Raw genomic sequence first — 22,008 nt, 5'->3', positions numbered from 1 at the left:
TGCGTTTATTTGTCTCAAGACCTATCTTGGAAACTATAATATGCGTAGGAGTAATACCTAAGCTTCAGTTAGTTAATAACGTCATAGTACCAAACAATAAATTTAAATTATTTTATGTACCAGTCGTTATACAAATCAAACAGGAGGTAATACATGAATGTCAAAAACCCACGGAATTTTCTTACATTTCGACGCAGTGTTTCATACACCAAGTTAACCCGGTCAAATTTTGTAAAACTTAATATTTAAAGTTGAAATTTGGTGGATATATTGTTTAATGTATTTAAGCATTAATACATAGACAGATGTAGTACATGTAAGGATAAACAGGTGTAATTTAAATGAAAACTGATATGCGGAACGTTTCCGTCCCCTGACGTATTAGGTTCTCTCCTCATCATCAGCTAGCTGATTTTCAAAATACCTTATTTCGGACGAACTTTAGGAACTACAATCGCTTGAAAATGAATCGAACTGCCTTAAGACATCTTTATTTGAACAATATGAAACCAAATTTGCAGAATTGACCTAATCGTATAGTACTACCTTATATTTCGTATTCAGAATCAGTTACCAACAACATGACCACTCTTCATTTTTTTTTATTTTGGAGGTGTGCTTTAGAGAATAAAAAACTTTTTAGATTGTATATGAAATTAGGACTGCTGGTCTTTGTCCCCAGATTACATTCTATTGATTTCCGCTAGAATCTTGGTTCCCTTGATTTCACTTGTAAGAGTTTTCATTCTTGATTTGGTTTGATTTGGTTGATTTTAGTGGGAGGTTGAATTGTGGTTTTGTTTCATAAATATAGAAGTAAATACAGAAAGGGATCTTGCCACATAAAATATAGCATGTATAAACAAGCATAACATCGTTTCTTTTTTGTTTTTTTTTTATATTTTTTTTCTTTTTTGTTTGTTTGTTTGTTTGTTTGTTTTTTTTTTTGCCGTGGGTTTTTCTACACAATGAATCACCATCCCATGGAAGTGTTGTCTGAATTTTACACACTGATACTCAGTAAGATTTGGTTGGATATATTCTTTGAACAAACAAGAAGTTTTGGTACCATTAGATCGAATTAGGTTGTACTCAACAAATACGTGAAATGGAAAGGTACTTTTTTATTATTTAATTTCAAAGAACAACACCTGTTCTCAGGCTCCAAAATGACGTGGCAAAGTATTGCATCTTGTTTTTGTTTTTGTTTTCGTTTTTTTATCAAATTAAAAAAGCTTTCATGTATTTTTTCGAACCGGACATATTGGCAATACGATTCAACAAACTGAATATTTTATCAATAATTGTCTTGTTACAATTAGATGTTATAGTTGGAATATTTAAGTAACACTCCAGCTAAGGATCATGCAAAATGTGATTCATGGGTAAAAAGCCTACATATTTTTATCTTTGATATTTTGTTTGAAATGTCATTGTAAACAGAAATTAACATTTGGTTTTTCATATAACCCGTGCTCATAGGAGATAAAAATTATATAGAATGCACTGTAGATTTCAACATTAAGGGAGATAACTCTGTAAATGACGCTCTAATACAATAGAATCTACTGGACTTTCAATGTTAATTATCTTTCAAGAGCAGGCAGATTTGAATGAATAATTGCACATTTCATGATATAGACCATAAAACAACTGAATTACAAAATTAAAAATATGTAGCCTTTTTTCGTGTGTATCACATTTTCAGATTTTGCATGACTCTTACAAAGACAGCTACCTAAATGGTGGAAGCATATCTGATAACCTACTCCTGCAATGAAACTATAATTACATAAATTGTTTTTAAATATTAAATAAAAAATTAAAATTTCTACGAATTGCAATTAATTTGTACTCAATAAGAACAGAATATAAGTAATGTAGATTTTTCATATCGAAAAGGCTATTTTAAAAGGAAATACTTGATGTCGTTAAATTCAAACAATGCTTTCAATATCCAAAAGCCATCTTTTTACTGATAATAAGTACATTTATTTTGACATAAATACACAACACATAAATATTAGTTTGCTTGAGTCTCATGAAATATCTATACACAATGTTAAGGTCTCTAAGGTAACATTGTACATGTAATTGTTTAAATTGAAATTTATTGATATTGATTTCATATCCACTGGCCTTATATTGATACTTGGCTGTATCGATTATCATTGTTGTCTTTTTGCCTAACCAATGAAAAAAAATGCACTATAAAAGACCTCGTCCATAATGTGTGTGTAAACCAGGGGAGACCACAATTTTTTTTTTTTTTTTTTTATTTTTTTTTTAATTTTATTTTTTTATGAAAACTCTAAACAGTGCTATTTGAAACTAAAAATATAGTTTACCGGTTAAATGAGTGATAATCTGAAATTGTCATTGTTTAATATTTAGTCGTCTTTGGGATATTTAAGCAGATAAATTAGGCATCTATGCTAGACAATGTGATAAAGATCTTCAAATCAAAATCCAGAAATTCATTGTGTACTGTGTGTGTTTGTTGAAAACGACAATTTCCTTTCATATAGGGGCCGATTTTAGTTAACTTGATAATAAAATGTACGATAAAAGGGAATATTTTTCATCCCCTATTGTCAGCTATCTGTTTTTAGATGGTGACATCCGCTTGTCACTATCTTATGGTGTTTATATATTACATCTGGTTCGATTTGCCCGTATTTGTAACAAAGTTTCCCATTTATACGAAAGGAATCTTTATAAAAGAGAGAAATTACAACATCAAGGTTTTCAATGTCACAAGCTCGTAAAAACATTCACAAAATATTTTAACTGACATTTTCATCCAGATGGGTTTTTTGTCATTTTGATATATTCACCATTCCTATTCTCGTTATATTGATCTTTGTTTTCAGTACTCAGATAAAATGCGTTTTGGCTTAAAGGTAACAGACCACCAATTCAACCAATGAGCATTTGGAATGTACGCAAAAATAGTCCTACGCAGAAATTACCCCTGTTCCTCATAGTGCTGTGAAAAAAGTTCTCATCTTATTTTAAAAATTTAAACAGTTTCTGAAAGGAAAAACATTTCTGTACATTTTATAGGTGCATTTTGCGTCTTGTGATATGAAGCCTAATCTCCATAATGATTTTTAAATATACCCCTATCTTGTGAAAACACTGGGATTTCCCATGCTATTAATAGACCCTTCACTTCCGGTGACCAGTACTGCACTGCAAGTCTGCTAACCCCACATGCCATTCTGAGGAGTGTGAGCTGACATATGTAGAATCATGCTGATATATAGTCCTCTGCAGGTTAAAGTTAAGAGAAGCCATTGAATATTGTGAAATTAGCATAGAAGTCTACGTCTGAATGAACAAGCCTATCTGTTTTAACTACATGTCATAAAACTGTTGTTTTACTTACTGTTCTTTATGGCTCTGATATGTGAACATGCTTGAAAATAATAGACTGGTCGACATTGCATTAATTCAAATTGATACAGGGAAGATATATAAACGTATAGAAAGGGAATTTTTCAGACGTTTCTATACGTTTATATATCTTTATATAATATTGATTTGTTGTGACATGCATCATTAATTTGATCCTCTATCCTACATAATAACATCTAAATGAACTGTCCCGTACTACCATACATCGTGTACTAAGTTACAGCCCTAGACTATTCCTACGAGGAGGAATGACCCGGCCAGTGAAAGCTATATTTTTATATAGCCTAGCTGGCCGAGTGGTATAGGGCGCTGGACTTACTGCAGGCGGTGTTGCCATAGATGTCACAGCAGTACGAGTTCGAGTCCCGCAGAGCGAACGACTAAAAATTTGCTTCGCATATTTGACAGTTCTAACATCGTTGGGAATTTTTTCAGACCTTTCTATATATATATATGTGTGTGTGTCGTTTATACCATGATATGCATATCAACATTATTCATTTATAATGTTGCCACTTATTTTGTTATTATAGTACTGTTTATTGAATGTATTAAGAATCTTTCTAAATTCAAAATTAATTAATTAAACGGATCAATTTTTGATAGCATTTTTCTCTGAATATTTTGACAGCTATGAAAAAAATAGTAAAACAAGTAAATCCAATTGTCATAGTCAAAATCTGAAGTGGAAACTGACAGATGGCAGCATTAAAATTTAAATATTACTTGAATGTACTAAATGATAGATTATTACCTGTCCTCATTTTTAACATTATTTCAGCAAGTAATCGTAAAAAGTTCAAACCAGGCACACATAAAACCAGAAAAATGTTTTTATTTTATACTATTGTATAGAAAAACGAAGAAAATACAGACGTACTAGTCATTGCATCACATATATATCCACATTCTCATGTGAAATGTATAGCTCCATGATTTTAGCTTAAGTCCATTCGAACAAAAGCGTCTGTATTAACCAAAGAAAAGGCCCGTAGGTAAGTAACAGTCTTTAGAAAAAATCAGACAGGAGATGATTCGTGCAACAATAGAAAAATGCCATTGAAATGTTACTTTGACACTCGCATACATAGACGTAGGAGAGTCTACGAAATAACATCCTCATAACTTTATGTTTAACAAAGGAGAAGTTAATGAACTAAAAACTATTTAAAACAAGGCTAAAATAATTAATGATGAATAAATTTGCAAATCGACAAACTTAATCCACGAATTAAAATGCAACTTATATGGTCTAGTATGTGTCGTTATAACAAAAGAACGACAAAACACACGAATGTGCAGTTACCGTTCGGTTATTATTACCAACAAATCTCGAATAGTTGTTAAACATTTTAATCTACAGGATCACATTCAATCCTCTCTATGAATAATCGTATTCTGGAAAAAAATATTCCATTCGATGAACCGTGGTGTCCTAAGTAAAAGCTATTGAAGGGAAAGGAGGGAGTACTGGATACGCAGACTAGGTACTACAATTCCTTAGGGGTGCAATGTTATTTTATTTTTATTTTTTTATCATTTTTTTTTTTATTTATTTATTATGAAAAATTTAAATGATCAGTTAATACACGTGCAAAGGGCCATAACTCCTACATTGGGCGACGAATCATTCTGAAAATTTCAGCACAGGCCCTAATCCCTTTTTGGGTTCGGCGCTGGCCATATCTTTTGTTTTGACAACCCACACCAAAAATATCTCCAGCGCCGAATCCCAAAATGAATTACATAGGCCCGTCTTCTTGAACTATTGAATTATGTACCTTAGATTCTGAGAAGAAGATTTTTTAAAGTAATAACACCAAAAACAGCAACAAACGTCCAACTAGAGGCTCAAGAGAGCCTGAATCACTCACCCGGTTTTCCATTTGCTTATTTAAAAAACTTGAGGAATGAAACAGGCTGTGTTAGAATAACTGAACTGTCAAATGCAAGAAATGCTTTAAATTGCATTTTGTGACCTAAACCAGAATTTTGCTAAAGGCAACAGTTTTCGAATTATTTAAAAAAAAAACTTATTTCCGTCCCCTGTGTTCTGTTTTAGTACAGGCATCAATATTTATTCACGGATTAAAAATCACAAATCATTTCGAGAACAATACACTAAAAAACCAATATGCTTGTTTTCATTAACCAATCTTAAATGGTTTTAGAGATTAAGATTTTTAAAGTTGTATATGTGGGGGAAAAAGTTATGAATTGTTTCAAAAGCCGTAACTCCTACATTAGTAGACGAATCATTTTGAAAATTTCGGCATTGGTCGCGCGATCGGTCTCATGATGCTGAACAATATAAACTTGCTAGAATTTTGCGAAAGGCGACGGTTTTTGAGTTATTTGCCAAAACTGCCTTCTGATCCAAATGTTCTATTTTAGTAACAGCGACCATGTTTTTTCACGGATTAAAAATCCCAACAGTCATTTTGTTTGGGATACCATAGGAACAAATATGCCAACTTTCATTGTATTCTGTAACATTGTTTTTGAAGAGAAAAGTTTCAAAGTTGTATATGAAAGAGTAATCAAGGAAACCAAGGTTATAGCGGTAATCAAAAGAATCAAATTCAGGGACAAAGACCCGACATGGAAAACAAACAAACACAACAAAGAACATAAAGTAACTAAAATCATACATACAAAATAACAAAACAAATGAGCAACTCTGACTCCACTAAAAACTGGGAGCATGGACCAGGTGCACCGGTAGGGTAAGCATCCTCTGCTTTTCTAGAAACACCCGTCGTGTTGCTCATAAAAAGTCAAGCCTGGGTAAACAAGCGAGGAAAGGAAATCTATGATCCGTTAAATAAATCAGTTTTCATGGTGCAGATGGATACACGAGTTCATGATGACGACCATAAAACTTCTGTAGTGATGACTTCAATCTTGTAGCAACATAACTCTGTTCCAGAAGCCTATTTGTTGAAGTTCTAACACGATACAAAAAATATGCGTAGCTTCGGCAAGATCTGGCATAACGTATGAGTTGTGATATGAACACTCCATACGCAAGTGATGAAGGGATGTTGCCATAGATGAAAGGAAAGTTGACAATTCTGAATGAAAAGTCATCACGTTCGTCGTGAAGTTTGGTCAATAGTTTTTTTTTACCATCGATTTTTAAGTGTATAGATCAAGATATGATACTGACTTCACAGTGTCTGTAGTATCCTTTTTTTCAAGTTCTTTGGGGTAGATGCGATATATCAAATCACCGAAATTACGATTGTTTAAAGATAATACGTCATCAATTTACCAGAAACTGAGATAAAAGGATCTAGCCAAATGATATTCTTTCTTTCGGATCAGATCAGCTATAAAGTCAGCCTCATAAGAGTGAAGGAATAGGTCAGAAAATAAAGGGGCACAATTTGTTCCCATTGGAATGCCGAACGTTTGTTTAAAAAAACACGTCCACCACACTGGACAAATCATACGGTTTAATGCAAAAAAAAAGGTAAATAAATGCCTCAAGGGCCGTGACTACTACATCAAAGGATGAATGTTTTGAACATTTCGGCATAGATCTGCCTTGTGATGCTGAACAATATTACCCTGACAGAATTGTGCTTAAGGCAGTGGCCGAAAAAAATGCCTTCTGACCCCTAAGTTCTATTTTTTGTAACAGAGGCCAATTTATTAATGATTCAAGGAACAAATATGCCAACTTTCATTGAATTCTGTAAAATGATTTTAGAGAAGATTTTCAAAGTTGTACATGCGAAAAATGACAAAAAAGCTGTTTCAATGGACCGTAACTCCTACATCACTGGACAAATCGTTTTGAAAATTTCGACATAGGCCCCCTCTCTTGATGCTGAACAACATCATCTTCTCCTAGAATTTGCTGAAGGAAACGGTTTTTGAGTTATTTGCAATAAAATGCCTTCAGTCTCCTATGTCTATTCTTAGTAACGGCGGCCATGTTCTATAACGGATCAAAACTCCAAACTATTATTTTTTGCAGGATACCATAAGAAAATCATGCTGTTTCATCCAAATCCATTCTTTAGTTTTAGAGAAGATGTTTGAAAAGTTGTTAACAACAACGACGACAGATGATGATGAACACCAAGTAATGGTCTAAGGCAGGTGAGCTAAATATTAAGCTTTAATACAGAATTTGACAATTTCGTATTTTCTTGTGAGCACCAAAGCAGGTGTTTATAGAAAAGCAAAGGACGCTTACCCTACTGCATAGTGCATCTGGTCCATGCTCCAAATTTTCAGTTGTGTCTAGGTTGTTTTTGTTTCTTACTGTGTTATTTTGTTTTGGTTACTTCATGTTATATGTTGTACAGGTCTGTTTTCCTGTCTAGTCTTTGTTATTGGAATTCATTCTTTTGGTTAGCACTTCACTCTTAATTACTTTTCTTTACAGAGGTAGCACCATGTTTTATGCTTAATCTATACAATGGACAAAACTTTCAAAGAAGTGACCCTAAGAATGCTAGTGACCCATTTTGGTTATAATCAACTGAATTGTTTAATAGGAGAGGACAACCATTTTTTAATTGATTGTTCACACTGAAAATATCCCAATTCCAAAAATTATTTAAGCAGCTCTTCAACACATAATATATATATGGAATTTTAATATATGGAACTCCCACGGGGGAGTCAGTATTTCGGGTATCCTGAGCCGGAGCCTGAGCTCAACTTCCCCGAGCTAAAAAATGATTTTTGCAGATATCTTCTTTAAAATAAGGTAAATTTCTTAGATTTTTTACAGTAATGTCTATGAGTACAATATGAATGTATTGAAATATTAAGTTTAATGAGATATAAACTTTGCTCTCAAGTATCGAGGAAAATGTGTTTAAAAATGGGTATTATAGGCATCCCGTCTCTGGAAAGGGAGGTAACTAGATCTAAAATCTACCTAAATTAAAGAGTGCAATATCCGATTTAGCACATTTTGTTGGATACTAAATTTAAATAGAGATTGCTAAATTTTTGTTGTAGTTTTCTAAGCCATATTTTTGATAGTTTAATATATTGTGAGTCCGAAATACCGACTCCCCTCCCTCCGGGCTATTCCAGTAATTTTTTCCTGGAGGGGCTGAACGCCACAATTATAAGGGGTACCACCAAGAGAATTCATTTCTTTTTTCAATGCATTAAATTGTGTAAAATATCGTAAATACACGGAATCAAGGTTTAAAATATTAATGTGGAATTCAAATTTTACTGGAATAACTGCCCTCATTGACACCGTCTCATATGGAAGGTTGTCATATGAAAGCTATTTTTAATGTGAAAATTTAAGTATTTATTACATGTACTTATTACAGAAAACAATGTAAAATTAACCAAAACCCTCCACAAATCTAACATTTGTTTGTTGGAGATTCTGAATTTTTTTTTGATTGAGTGGGAATCCCCCTAATGCCGGAGGCCTCTCGAGCTTGAATCTTTGTTTTGTTAAACATGTCACATAGTCTATGCTTCTAGATTTTGTGTGGAGTCTGAGTTGCTTATTTCATTCTGTTTCTTCACACATATATGTTATTTTGTTAATTTCATGTTCTTTGTTGTGTATGTCTGTTTTCCATGTCTGGGCTTCATCCCTGGATTACATACTTTTGGTTTCTGCTAGAACCTTGGTTCCCTTGAGAGCCCATTCACATTTGTTTTGAGAGATCAATCTACAAACACCAATATAATTAGGACATTACATCACATGATTACAAAAACTACATGTTTGAAGCAAAGAAACCAAAAAAAAAGTCATTAAATCATATTTTTATTGCATTTATTACAAAAATAATCTAGTATAATATATTAAAAAAAAATTATAAAGAAAATTCTATAACTATAAATTAAAGTATTGATGTCATGACATTACAAACTTTGTAAAATATAAAAATAAAAAAATTATTGGGAATGAAATTTTACAAGTTGTTCCTTTAGATGTACATGGAGACAATGTCCGTATAATAACTGGAGGTGACTCGGTGACTTTGTTACTGCCATCAGGGAAAAATCCATTATCATCAATTAATTGTCTGTAAAAATGAGCAGAGGCCTTTGGAGTTCTTGGTCTGGCTGGATCACTGAAGTTAACATAATGAAGGCCAAATTTTTCTGTGTAGCCTCTCATCCATTCTAAATTATCCATAAGTGACCAGGCAGTGTAACCTTTGATATTTACATCGTCCAATCGTATTGCTACAAAACAGACAAAATGAAATTAGATCATGGTGTGATGGAAAGAAATTTCCTCCATTACATGTATTCCAAATGGAATACAGTGTCCTCCCTATACCAAACCCTGTACCATTTAGACAGGTGTTCAATTTATCCAGGTTCAAAATTAAAACCATATTAAGGATTAATACAGTAATTATTAACAAAGCCAATGCAGCATTTTTGCCAAATCACAGAATAAAAGTATATGTTTGCACGACTAAATCATAAAAAATAATTTATACAATAATTTCTGAATTTTCAGTAAATCAATGGGGACTTTGTTTCCTATTCCACTATTTTTTATAAGAACAGTAAATAGTAAAAACATCTGTTTATGCAACAAGTACCTTTCAATATATTGTTGATGTAGTGTTTATAGTAGTATATTCTATGATCATCCTGTAGACTTCCATTACGATCAGAAATTCCATTTTCTGTGATATAAATAGGCATGTTGCCATATTGATTACGTATCCAAGTCAGTCCTTTCCTTATTCCAAATGGTGTGACCTTCAACCATGGAGAACCTGACCTAAAAAAAAACATGCATGAAGAACATTAACTTACATTTTTTGATGTTATGGATAAATAATTTTTAATTGGTTCTAACAAGACATGTTTTACTTCCAAAGAAAATAAAAGTATTGTAGTAATTAAGTAACTTACGAAGAGAATGCCTCCATGCAGCTTAATTCACACAAGGTTCAGTGTGAAAACCTCAAATTGTATTATCTCCCTTTGCAGGGATTGAAAATGCTTATAATCTTTCATGCATTTCTTTACATGCTTAATCTTCTTATAGAATCATCAATCACTTGAGTGACTTATGTGAAGAGGAGCCTAAATAGGTTGACTATGAAGAACCTTAAAGTTTCAGAGAAATGAACCAATAATTCAGGCATACTTTACATGATGCTTAACCCTTCTTCACAATTTCATCGAAATCAAAAGAGGTGTAGGGGATGAACTTGAATTTTTTTTTTTTTTTTTGTGGTAAAACCGTTCAGAAACCTCTGATAATACTTATATTATGGCATGCTCAATTACATATGATGCCTAACCTTCATTAAAACTTCATTGAAATCCCTGCAGCATTTTAGTTGAAGTTGCACTTAAAAGATTTAATTGGTACCTATTTTTGTTTTGAAGAAAGTCATCTTTCTTTTTCCTTCACTCATACTTTTTGAAATATACACTTAAATTAATGGCTTCAGTCCTATCTTCTATATATGGACATGGTGACATTTTCTAATGGCTCAAAACTTTTAAGGCAATTATTTAAAGAATTCTATCAACATTCTAAACTTGGAATCAATCAATTTACTTTGACAGAAGGAATGAAAAACAGAATGGCAGACAAACAGAATAACTGAAGGAATGGTGGACAATGATTTCAATGTACACTCACTTGTTATGTTGGGGTATAATATATTGTTATTGTTCAAATGTATAACTATTCTTAGAAACAATAAAAACTCTTACGAAAGCCATGATGGATCTTTAACAGACACAATACCAGGATCTTCATTGTAATCCGCTTTATTATTTGGTGGAGACCTCAATGTTACAACATTAGACGTGTAGAAATTCAGGCCAAAGAAATCAGCTGATCCTACAAAATAAAACTTTGATTTCTTTATAGCAGTAATGCATTACCTCCAATATGAACTAATCAGTTTTTACTGTTGCACAAAAGGAATATCTTTTTATGTACTAGGCAAATGAGTCTGTTGTTTTTTTTTTTGAGGGTTGGGGGGATCAAGTTCAACAAGGTTGCTTCATGTAGCCATATGTCCCTTGCCACTGCAAAAAAAAGGTAAAGTGCCATAACTCCTGTAAGATTTAAAACATGTGCAGAAAAATTGCAGGGCAATATGATCAATGACATATGATAGCTATTAATCCTAAAAGATTTGAGCAGTCTTCGAGGAGTTGGGGCCACAAAGTGTTCCTAAAGTGTAATATGTATAAATTCTACAAAGTCCTATAACTTATATAAAATTTGTCAAATCCATATAGCAGGGAAATATGATCAACTACAATTTGAGCAGTTTCCCTTGATTACTCTTCCAAGGAGTTGCTTCCACAAAGTGTCCCTATACTGTAGAATGTATAAATTCAGCCAAGTCCCATTACTCCGGATAAATGTCGAATCAAAATGACAGTGCAATATGATCAGCCGCATATGATAATTAACCATCTTACAACACTTGAACAAAATCTGTTGACCTGTTTTAGTGTTTAAGTGCCCTAGGGTAGTAAGTACAAAAAATGGTCCAACACCAGTAACTCCTGAAAAATTGTCCAAAACAAAATGGTGGTGCAATATGTTCTATACTGCACCACCTACAACTACATAGTTTATCTAACAGTCCTACAAAATTCAAAGTCCAATTACTCCTATAAAACTGCTCAAAACAAAATGGCGGTGTAGTATCAACTTCATCATTCATAATAACAAAATTGGAACAAAATCAGTCAAGTGGTTACAGAACAGTTGCATGCATTAACTTCAGACGCATGAACTAACAGGGACCATTACCATGCCTTCTGTCGTGTTGCAGCCGGGGACAAAAATTATTAGCCAGAGATTTAGCATGGCAACCTTTTTCACACAAAATAGAAATAATTTTGCTAGAAATCCAAGCACAAAGATAAGACAAATATATAAAATCTATAATAATCCTGTTAATCTACTGAGGATTTCTAATCGAAATCTGGAAACCATGATTAGAATAGTAAAAATGACATGGTAATATGAATAAATTTTCGCATTCTTGAGGCAACCCCGAAAATATCGAAAATTACTACGCCACTAATTTAATATGTTTACAGTATTAAGTTACATAAACATTGTATTCATAACAATTTAATAAGCCATTTAGAATATAATTTGCACAATATTTCTGTATGAGAGACTTTCTCAAAGAGATGAGATTGAACCAAAAACATGGAGTCTCCCTCCAAAAATGGGAGGGATAACAGGTAAGCTTACCCATTGATTTTTTTTACCTTTTATAAATGCCTTCTCCTCTTTGGTAAAAACTGGTAACCTGCTTTGATTTAATCCCTGGACAATACTCTTGTTTCCTATCTTCTCCTTGACAATATCAGGGTAGTCTCCCCTGTACACTGGATTAGCATACAGTCCAAGGAAAAAATGGTTCCCTGCTTCAGATGCTTTTAAATCATCTGGATTTGTCTTATCTTTTGGTTCGTGCCAGTCAAAGTTCATAGTAATACCAATTTGACCTTTAATTAACAAGATTAGTTACTGTTAGTCTAGAATTATATTCTGTGCTTTAAATACTGCAGCAAGAGCAATATAAAGGCAATATTGAAGGTAAAACATTTAGTAACTGGTAGATCAGGATTGGTATGTATTTTTTTTTAAATCCTTAATGTTTTATTCCAAATATACACATGAAATGGCTAGGCTATATAAAGTAAAGTGTGCTTTGAAAAGTTCATTTTTATAACTATAACTACATAAAACAAGAGGCTCCCAGGAGCCTGAATCACACACCTGGTTAAATTTTTGCCTTTCAAGGACTATAGACAGATCTCATCATGCTGAATACTTTTACCCTATGTCAGAATTTTGTTAAACCTAACCATTTTGGAGATGTATGCTGTCTGACCCCAACAATTTATTTTTAGTAACAGCGGCCATGTGTTTTAACAGATCAAAAATCCAAATGGTAATTTTGTTAAGGATACTCTATAAAACAAAAATGCCAACTTTCATTGAATTCTGTATAGAAGTTTCTGAGGAGAAGATTTTTTTAAAGTAATTAACATCAAAAACAGCAAAAAACGTCTAAAAAGGGCATTACTCCAACATGGTTCAACAGATTTTCACCAAAATTTGACCACAGATAGATCGCATCATGCTGAATACTTTCACACAATATCTGAATTTGGTTAAAACTAACCATTTTGGAGATATATGCAAAAATCTGCTGTCTGACCCCAATGTTCTATTTTTAGTAACAGCAGCCATGTTTTTTAACAGATCAAAAGTCCAAATGGTGATTTTGTTAAGGATACCCTATAAAACAACTAGAGGCTCCCAGGAGCCTGAATCGCCCACCTGGTTGAATTTTGCCTTTCAAAAGCAATAAATTTAACAAGAAGCTGTCCAACAAATTTGACTCAAGAAGTCTTTGGTAGGGCTTATCATAAGGATCATTTCAACAACTGATTGTTTCTTTTTAATCTATCACTGTTTTCAAGATAATGACTGAAAACTTTAAAAAAAAGTCATTTTTCCACTTTCAATGGCAATAACTCTTATAAGGAGTCAGGTCTCACTAACCACTTCCGAAACAAATGGCCACCCCTATGCAGTACCAAAAACACACTGAACCTGGAAATATGCATTGTAAGTGCATAATTTGTGTGTATTCTGATCAAAAGTAGTTAAAATAAAGCTGATAATGTGTACTTTAATATCATATTTGTAATTTACTACAAAAGTATATGAATATTGTTTACATGTGTGAGTAATTTGCCTCCATGCTGTCAGCAGAAAAGGTAAAAATATTAATGTATTTTTTATTCAAGTAAATTTTGTGAAGAATTTTTATGGTCTTCGTATCATTAGAATAATGATTTTGAAAGCCTTAGTTTCCAAGCTCTGCAATGGAATGCAACTTTCAGGTGTCATTTGTCCTGGTAATTCACAGTGAAACATTGAAAATTACTTGTTTAACATGTGAAGTAATGAAAACTTTAGAAGTGGTTAGTGAGACCTCATCTGAAAACTTTTATCCTTGAAGACTTTTGTAGTCCTAATAATAAGGATCATTTCAGCTATTGAAAGAATTTGGCTAAACCTAACGGTTTTGGAGTTATATGTGTAAAACTACTGTCTGACCCATACACTGTATGTTCTATTTTAAGTAACAGCTGCCATGTTTTTTGACGGATCAATAATCCCCACACCAGTTCTATGCAGGATACACCAAGAAACATTCCTACCAAGTTTGGTTCAAATTGATCAAATAATGTCAGAGGAGAAGATTTTGGAAAGAAATAACATTAAAAATAGCAAAAATCGTTGAAAAAGGGCAATATCTCCAACATGAGTCAATAGTTTAAAACCAAAATTTGACCATAGATAGATCTAATCATGCTGAACACTTTTACCTGGTCAGAATTTAGCTAAACCTAACAGTTTTGGAGATATATGCAAAAACTGCTGTCTGACCCCTATGTTCTATTTTCAGTAACGATGGCCATGTTTTTCAACGAATCAAAAAATCCCCACATCAGTTCTATACAGGATACCCCAAGAAACATTCATACCAAGTTTGGTTTCAATTGGACAAGTAGTGTCAAGAGGAGAAGATTTTTGAAAGAAATAATGTTAAAAATAGCAAAAATCATTGAAAAGGGACAATAACTCCTTAACATGGCTTAACAGATTAAAACCAAAATTTTACCAGAAATAGATCTTATCACGCTGAACACTTTTACCCACGTCAGAATTTAGTTAAACCTAACAGATTTGGAGATATATGTGAAAAACTATTGTCGGACCCCTATGTTCTATTTCTAGTAACGGCAGCCATGTTTTTCGACGAATCAAAAATCCCCACATCAGTTTTATGCAGGATACCCAATGAACATTTATACCAAGTTTGATTCTAATCAGTCAAGTAGTTTCAGAGGAGAAGAGTTTTGTATAATTGTTAACGACGACAACGAGAGACGACGACGACGAACGCCAAGTGATGGCAATAGCTCACATGGCCTTTGGCTTTTGGCCATGTTTTTTAACAGATAAAAAATCCATAGTCATTTTGTGCAGGATACTCTATAAAACAACCATCTTAAGTTTCACACAAATCCATTCAGCAGTTTTAGAGGAGAAGATGTTGGAAGAAATTGTTAACGACAACAACAACAACGGACGCCAAGTGATGGCAATAGCTTACATGGCCAACAGCAAGGTGAGCTAAAAATACAAATATCCACACAGATAGTTTTCTTTTTCACTAACCTTTTTGTGACTCTCTAAATTCTTTATCATAGATGTGATAGGCCTTGGCGTGGGCTTTAATCAAGTTATGTGTCACTTGGTACATGTATGTTCCAGGTCCAACCATTCCTGGAGCCATGTTACCATCACCATAACCCTGTGTAGCAACTACTCTTGGTTCATTAAGGGTAATCCAAAACTTTACCTTAAGAGACAAAAACATTTTTATACTGTAAACTTTTGATAACCAAACATTAAGTACATCACATCTTTGACCATAAAAAATATATTAAGTATTGGTTTGTCTAAAAGTCAGGCAGGGGTTAATTCATCATATCTATAGATAACAATGAAACTGCTGAAACAAATTTGTTATGTCCACAACACATTTCCTTGGATCTGTTTTATATCATGAAATAATTTTTGACTGGTTATAGTGTAAAAATTCTGCAGGAAAATTTTTTCGGTACTTGTCTCTAGTAGAATAGGGCCAAACTTTAGGTGTTAATATCACCAGTAACTAACTTTACTTTCATTTCACTCTTATTGTTGAATACAGTTTCTATGAGTCCTACTGAATGATTTCCAATCAAAAGATTTTGGAATGCATGCATGAACCACTAATCATAAGCTTCTGCCTGGTTTTAAGGCAGAGTTGTACTTAAATATTATAAAAAAATAGTGCTTTACAGCTTTAGAACATTATCCTTTTTCTGACGCAGTCGGAATAGTTTCGCTTTTTACCCTTTGACCTTATGGACGTCCTTCTAAGGAAACGCAAGTAACCAGATAGCAATTCTGTTTCCCAATTGGCAAAACACTGATAACCTAGTGGCATTGGAAAAAAATGTATAAAAAAAATTGAAATTGCTTTGTATGTGTAATATCCTGAAAGAAATGTAGAAACTTAGAAATAAAAAGAAGAATATTTTACTGGGCCGGCTATCTTTTTCTGAAGACAGTACTTGTCTTAAAATATGTCACTTAAATGAAAAAGCTCAATATAAAGCAATATTTCATAGTTCCAGAACTAAGAAAAGACAAATTGATTCTAAATAAGAAAATAAGAAGTCAGCATTCTACAAAGGACTACACATTAATTTAGGACACATCAATTTTAAGTGTATATCACAAAAATCAATAAAGGATCTTAAATTGTACAGAAAGTTGTCTAAAAGTATCACATTTATTTTAGTGCTGTTATACAAATCAGGCAAAAAATCATAAAAAAATAAATATGCATGTCAAAAGCATACTAATCAGGTTGTACATTAAAGAGAACAAACTGCAAAATTCAACCATTAAAATGGTGTTTTCTCTGAATTTGGCAATATCTAATCCACTGCTTGATTTTTACTGAGACTGGCTCATCAAATATTTATTGAATCAACACCCAATCATTGACATTAACCTTATCTCCAAACTCCCTAAAGCACAATCTAGCATACTCAGCAAATAAATCATTGACACTAATCTTATCTCCAAACTCCCTAAAGCACAACCTAGCATACTCGGCAAATAAATCATTGACACTAACCTTATCTCCAAACTCCCTAAAGCACAATCTAGCATACTCGGCAAATAAATCAGTTACAGTTTCATTCAGCCATCCCTTGTACTGGTCCTGTAAAGCCTGAGGGAGGTCCCAATGATACAGGGTCACCATAGGGGTTATTCCAACCTTTAAAAGTTCATTGATCACATTTTTGTAATACTGTATACCCAGCTGGTTTACATTTTTTATTGTGCCGTCAGGGAGAATTCGTGGCCAGGAGATTGAGAATCTATAATGTGTCACCTGAAAAAAAAAAGAAAAATTTATTATACTTTAGCTATCTGGGATCCAATCCTGCACCTCTTACTGACACACAAGTGACCAATGATTTCGCTCAAGAATTAATCCTGAACTGTAAACATATTAACTTTCATGAATTCTGTCAAATGAACATATTCGTAGATATCATTTTTTGCAGTTTCAAAATATGATTTATATAATGTAGTGTTTCAAATCAATCTGACAGTTGCTATATTTTGCGAATTTCTGCCCACTGCATAAATAGTGAAATTTAATACTCCGAAAAAATTGGTACTTTACAGATACAAAAATCTGCTAAAGTGTTTTAAAGTTTACTAATTTCACATGAAATTAGCCAAATTAATTTTCAAAATTTGTACAAATCGTCTGTGAAACATCAAAAATGTTTTGTCTAAGTCTGTTAAAAAATGGACACTCTAAATGGAAATGAACTTCATCATCTACAGCATTTAAGGAACATTATTTGCACAGCCTTTTTTTTCTTTTTTTATATTTTTGTAGGACCCATGCTTAATTGTCAATTTATGAGCACTTAATGTAAGTTGGGTAAGATATTCTCTATCTTTCATTGAATGTAGACTCCTTTTTTTTAAATAATTTTGACCTAATAATAAATACACAATTTTCCATTTGTAACCATAGCATGAAATGAATAAAAATGATGTATAAATGATATAACTGTGAAGTAAATATCAATCTTAGTTACATTCAAAACATTATAGTACATACATTGTATATCCATTCTGTGTGTTTGGGATTTTTATATCAAGAACAAAAGCATGTAAATCTTGTGTCTCAGTAATTTTACAATTTTTAATTGGTTCCACAAAGAAAAGAATAAAACTTTTGCAGATATCAGCACAAAAATTTACACGTTAAAACAATGTATATTGATACCAATCCATCAATCAATCCAATACACAGTTATACTTACATGCATATTTTTCATCAGACTGATATCTTCCTTGTACTTATGGTAGCTGTCACAGGCCACATCTCCAGTTTGCTTCATATCTAGTTTTCCAGCATGTGAATGGGTATCCCATATACTAGGTCCTTTACCTAAGGATCATTTTTTAAAATTGTAAAAAGCAGCAGTCCACTTCGGAATCATGCAAGGGTTGACTTACATAAAATCAAATTTTTGCTGTAAAAATTCAATTGTTTAGTATTTTTCAAAGAAAATATAGTAATTCTAACCAAAATTATATTTTTATGTGAAAAATTCCTAATTTTCATTGATTTTGTGGTAGTCTTCTCCTATTGTGGGAGGGTTAATAGGAATAAAAGATCAAATATTTTTTATTTTCATTATGTTAAATCAGAATACTTCAAGGTTTTGCAATTCAACACGGTTTCATATCATTTTTCAAGTGGGGGCTAACAAAAATCAATGTAATACAGTATCATTTTTTAAGGGAGATAACTAATTTGTCAAAAACATTTTAGGATGGCTTCATATGACAAATCTAAGAGTCCATTCAATAAATAAAATTATTAAACTTCAGTACTTATTTTACTTTATGAAAGTATTACAGTAATTTTGCTGTTTCATTCTTTGAAAACGTCTAGATAAGTATTTCCCCTCCCGGTGAAATAGTTTTGACTATTTTTCCTCTATGGTAAATTTCACAATCAAATTTCCCAAACTTTTTTTGTCTCATCCATTTCATTGGTTTGAATCGAATGACATCATTTTATATTTGTCACATATATGCATCATAATATTGGCCAGGTCAATTTTAACAATGCTAATGAAAAACACACACAAACTGCACACTGGTAGTTTTTCAGTATAATAAAACACTTATTAACTGGATGTGAGGTACGTAATAGCAGGTTTGTTGTCCCTGAGGTACTAACTATTGTCTGAGGTAACGCTGAGGACAATAGTTGGTACACAGGGGACAATAAAACTGCTATTACCCTCAAACTCTGTCAAAGGTCACAATCTCACTGCTGAGTTTATCCTCAAACTCTGTCAAAGGTCACAATCTGACTACTGAGTTTACCCTCAAACACAGTCAATGGTCACAATCTGACTGCTGAGTTTACCCTCAAACTCAGTCAAAGGTCACAATCTGACTGCTGAGTTTACAAATGTTAATTGATTGTCATTGTTTAATCATTGTTTAATCATTGTTCAATCATTGTTTAATCAGTGTACTAAAATCAACATATTGGTTAGTGTTAAATTTTAAAGTTAATTTCAGTAGAAGATGGCACATTTTAATGCATGAGTAAAGAATTTTGTTATTATCATTTTTTTTTTACAGTAAAAATATTACTTAATTCATGGTAAAAATATTGCTAATTTAGAATACCTAATGAATATACATACTAAAAAGTTTATATCATAAATACACCCTACCATCTTCATTCCAAGCTCCTTCTACTTGATAGGCAGCTGTTGCAGAACTCCAGGCAAATCCTTCAGGAAAAGTTCCATAATAAAAGTCATCCATCATGGGCAGATTATTGGGATCTTTTGGATTAGAAACAACACCAAAGGGAGGCTGATTGTCATATTCTGGTTTAAAGAATCCATTGGATAATATCAGATCCCGGAAAAATCTAGCTGATTTCTTTGGAATTCTGGTTTTTTGTGGGTCATTGAAATCAACATAATGAAGTCCAAAACGTTCTGTGTAACCTTCCATCCATTCAAAATTATCCATCAGTGACCAAGCTGTGTAACCTTTGACATTTACATTGTCCAATCGAATTGCTGAAAAATATTTAAAACTTGGGCATTAAAGTATTTGTGTACATGGAAAATAAAGTTAACAGCAGAATTTCTTGACAGATAACATGGTACTTTTTATATCTTCTAATAAAATGTTCTTAGAAACATTTCCAAAGTAACATTGTGAGGGATGCAAAATAACTACAAAATGTATTATTAACACACCTTACACATCATTAGGTGCATTTAAAAAGGGTCAATTATTAGTAAGAACTTTGGCACATAACAAATATACTGAAATGTATGTATTGGTGCACACATACATTATCCTTAAAACATGATTCACCTTTCATGATTGCAGGCCTTGCAAATGAACATGATTGATTTTTACTGATTAGCAATTAAAATTAAACGGGTTCAAGTAACTTGATGGCCATAGTAAAGATGATGTTTTCCTTTCCTCGTATGTCTCCCCCGGACTTAACTTTTTATGAGCATCTCTGCGTGTTTTTCAAGAAAAGCAGACGATGCTTACCCTACCTGTGCATGTGGTCCTTGCTCCCAGTTTTTAGTGGAGTAACAGTTGCTCATTTGCTTTTGTTACTTTGTATGTATGAATTTAGTTACTTTATGTTCTTTGTTGTGTTTGTCTGTTTTCCATGTCTGGTCTTTGTCGCTGCATTACATTCTTTTGATTACCGCTATAACCTTGGTTCCCTTGATTATTCTTTCTTAAGTAATAATTTTAATATGAAATTATGGAAATTAAGCTGAATTAGAATAATGATTCAAGAACAGAATTCTAAATCAATAGGGTTTTCACTGCAGAAAGTATAAAAAAGGCATACATATAAATAACCCTTTATCAGAGTTGTTCTATAAATAACACAAACAGCAATCAAACACACCTTTTAGTACATTATTAATATAATGTTTATAGAAATAGACTCTGTGATTGTCTACAAGGCTACCATTCCTGTCTGATACACCATTCTCTGTGATATAGATTGGAGCATCACCATACTTGTTACGGAGCCAAGTCAGAGCTTTTCTCAAACCCCATGGTGTAAACTTTAGCCAGCTTGATCCAGAACTAAAAGTAAAAACTACAATGCATCACCATTGTAATTTACTCAAATAAAAAAGCAGGATTTTTAAGATAGATACAAAGTGTATCCATACATTCTTTCCATGTTGGTCAGCATGAAATTTAATTTCTCAACTCTACATGACAAAGGATTAAGGTGGCTACACTGAGACTCCACTGTGTCTCAATAAGATATCAACCCAGGGTAAAATTATTTCCATTGAACTTTTCTTCAATTCGTATTCCTGTACATTATTGAAAATTGTTTTAACTCACAGAATTGTTAAAAGCATCTTTGTATCTTTTGCAAGAAACAAGCTGAAAACATATTTTCCAACAGTGACATCACTGGGTTTGTATGAGACACTGTGACTCCACTTAACTCCATCTCCACCTTGTAGAGTGGAGAAATTGAAATTCATACTGACAAAAGTGTATAAGAAAATACAATATTAATAGCACCTAGTTCCCATTATACATTATGGTTTGTGGCAAATGACTTCAACACAAACTTAAATACAGTCAAACCTCTTCAAACAAAACCCCTTCTAAGCTCTAGGACTAACATATCCCCTTCTAGGCTCTAGGACAAACAAAACCCCTTCTAGGCTCTAGGACTAACAAATCCCCTTCTAGGCTCTAGGACAAACAAATCCCCTTCTAGGCTCTAGGACAAACAAAACCCTGTCTAAGCTCTAGGACTAACAAATCCCCTTCTAGGCTCTAGGACAAACAAAACCCCTTCAAGGCTCTAGGACTAACAAATCCCCTTCTAGGCTCTAAGACAAACAAAACCCCTTCAA

General features: G+C 32.9%; 1 protein-coding gene across 1 annotated transcript in view; it reads right to left on the bottom strand.

Annotated features, from left to right (window-relative positions):
* Positions 1–9,168: 9,168 nt before the first annotated feature.
* The window catches only part of LOC148598664 (lactase/phlorizin hydrolase-like), a 74,702-nt gene continuing 61,862 nt past the window's right edge, over positions 9,169–22,008 (bottom strand). The window contains exons 44-52 of the mRNA XM_088562468.1: positions 21,027–21,211; positions 19,804–20,160; positions 18,367–18,494; positions 17,154–17,414; positions 15,638–15,821; positions 12,643–12,882; positions 11,113–11,242; positions 9,978–10,162; positions 9,169–9,609 (exon numbers count right to left, since the gene is read on the bottom strand). Coding sequence (XP_088418594.1) covers positions 9,275–9,609; positions 9,978–10,162; positions 11,113–11,242; positions 12,643–12,882; positions 15,638–15,821; positions 17,154–17,414; positions 18,367–18,494; positions 19,804–20,160; positions 21,027–21,211 — 2,005 coding nt within the window. The 3' untranslated portion in view covers positions 9,169–9,274. The remainder of the gene's footprint in view (positions 9,610–9,977; positions 10,163–11,112; positions 11,243–12,642; positions 12,883–15,637; positions 15,822–17,153; positions 17,415–18,366; positions 18,495–19,803; positions 20,161–21,026; positions 21,212–22,008) is intronic.

This window comes from Perna viridis, chromosome 14 (assembly GCF_037379345.1).
Source record: "Perna viridis isolate PV_CMFRI_1.1 ecotype Kerala chromosome 14, ASM3737934v1, whole genome shotgun sequence".
Lineage (NCBI taxonomy): Eukaryota > Metazoa > Mollusca > Bivalvia > Mytilida > Mytilidae > Perna > Perna viridis.
Note: the sequence above shows the minus strand (reverse complement) of the source record. Positions and strands in the feature narration are given on the sequence as shown.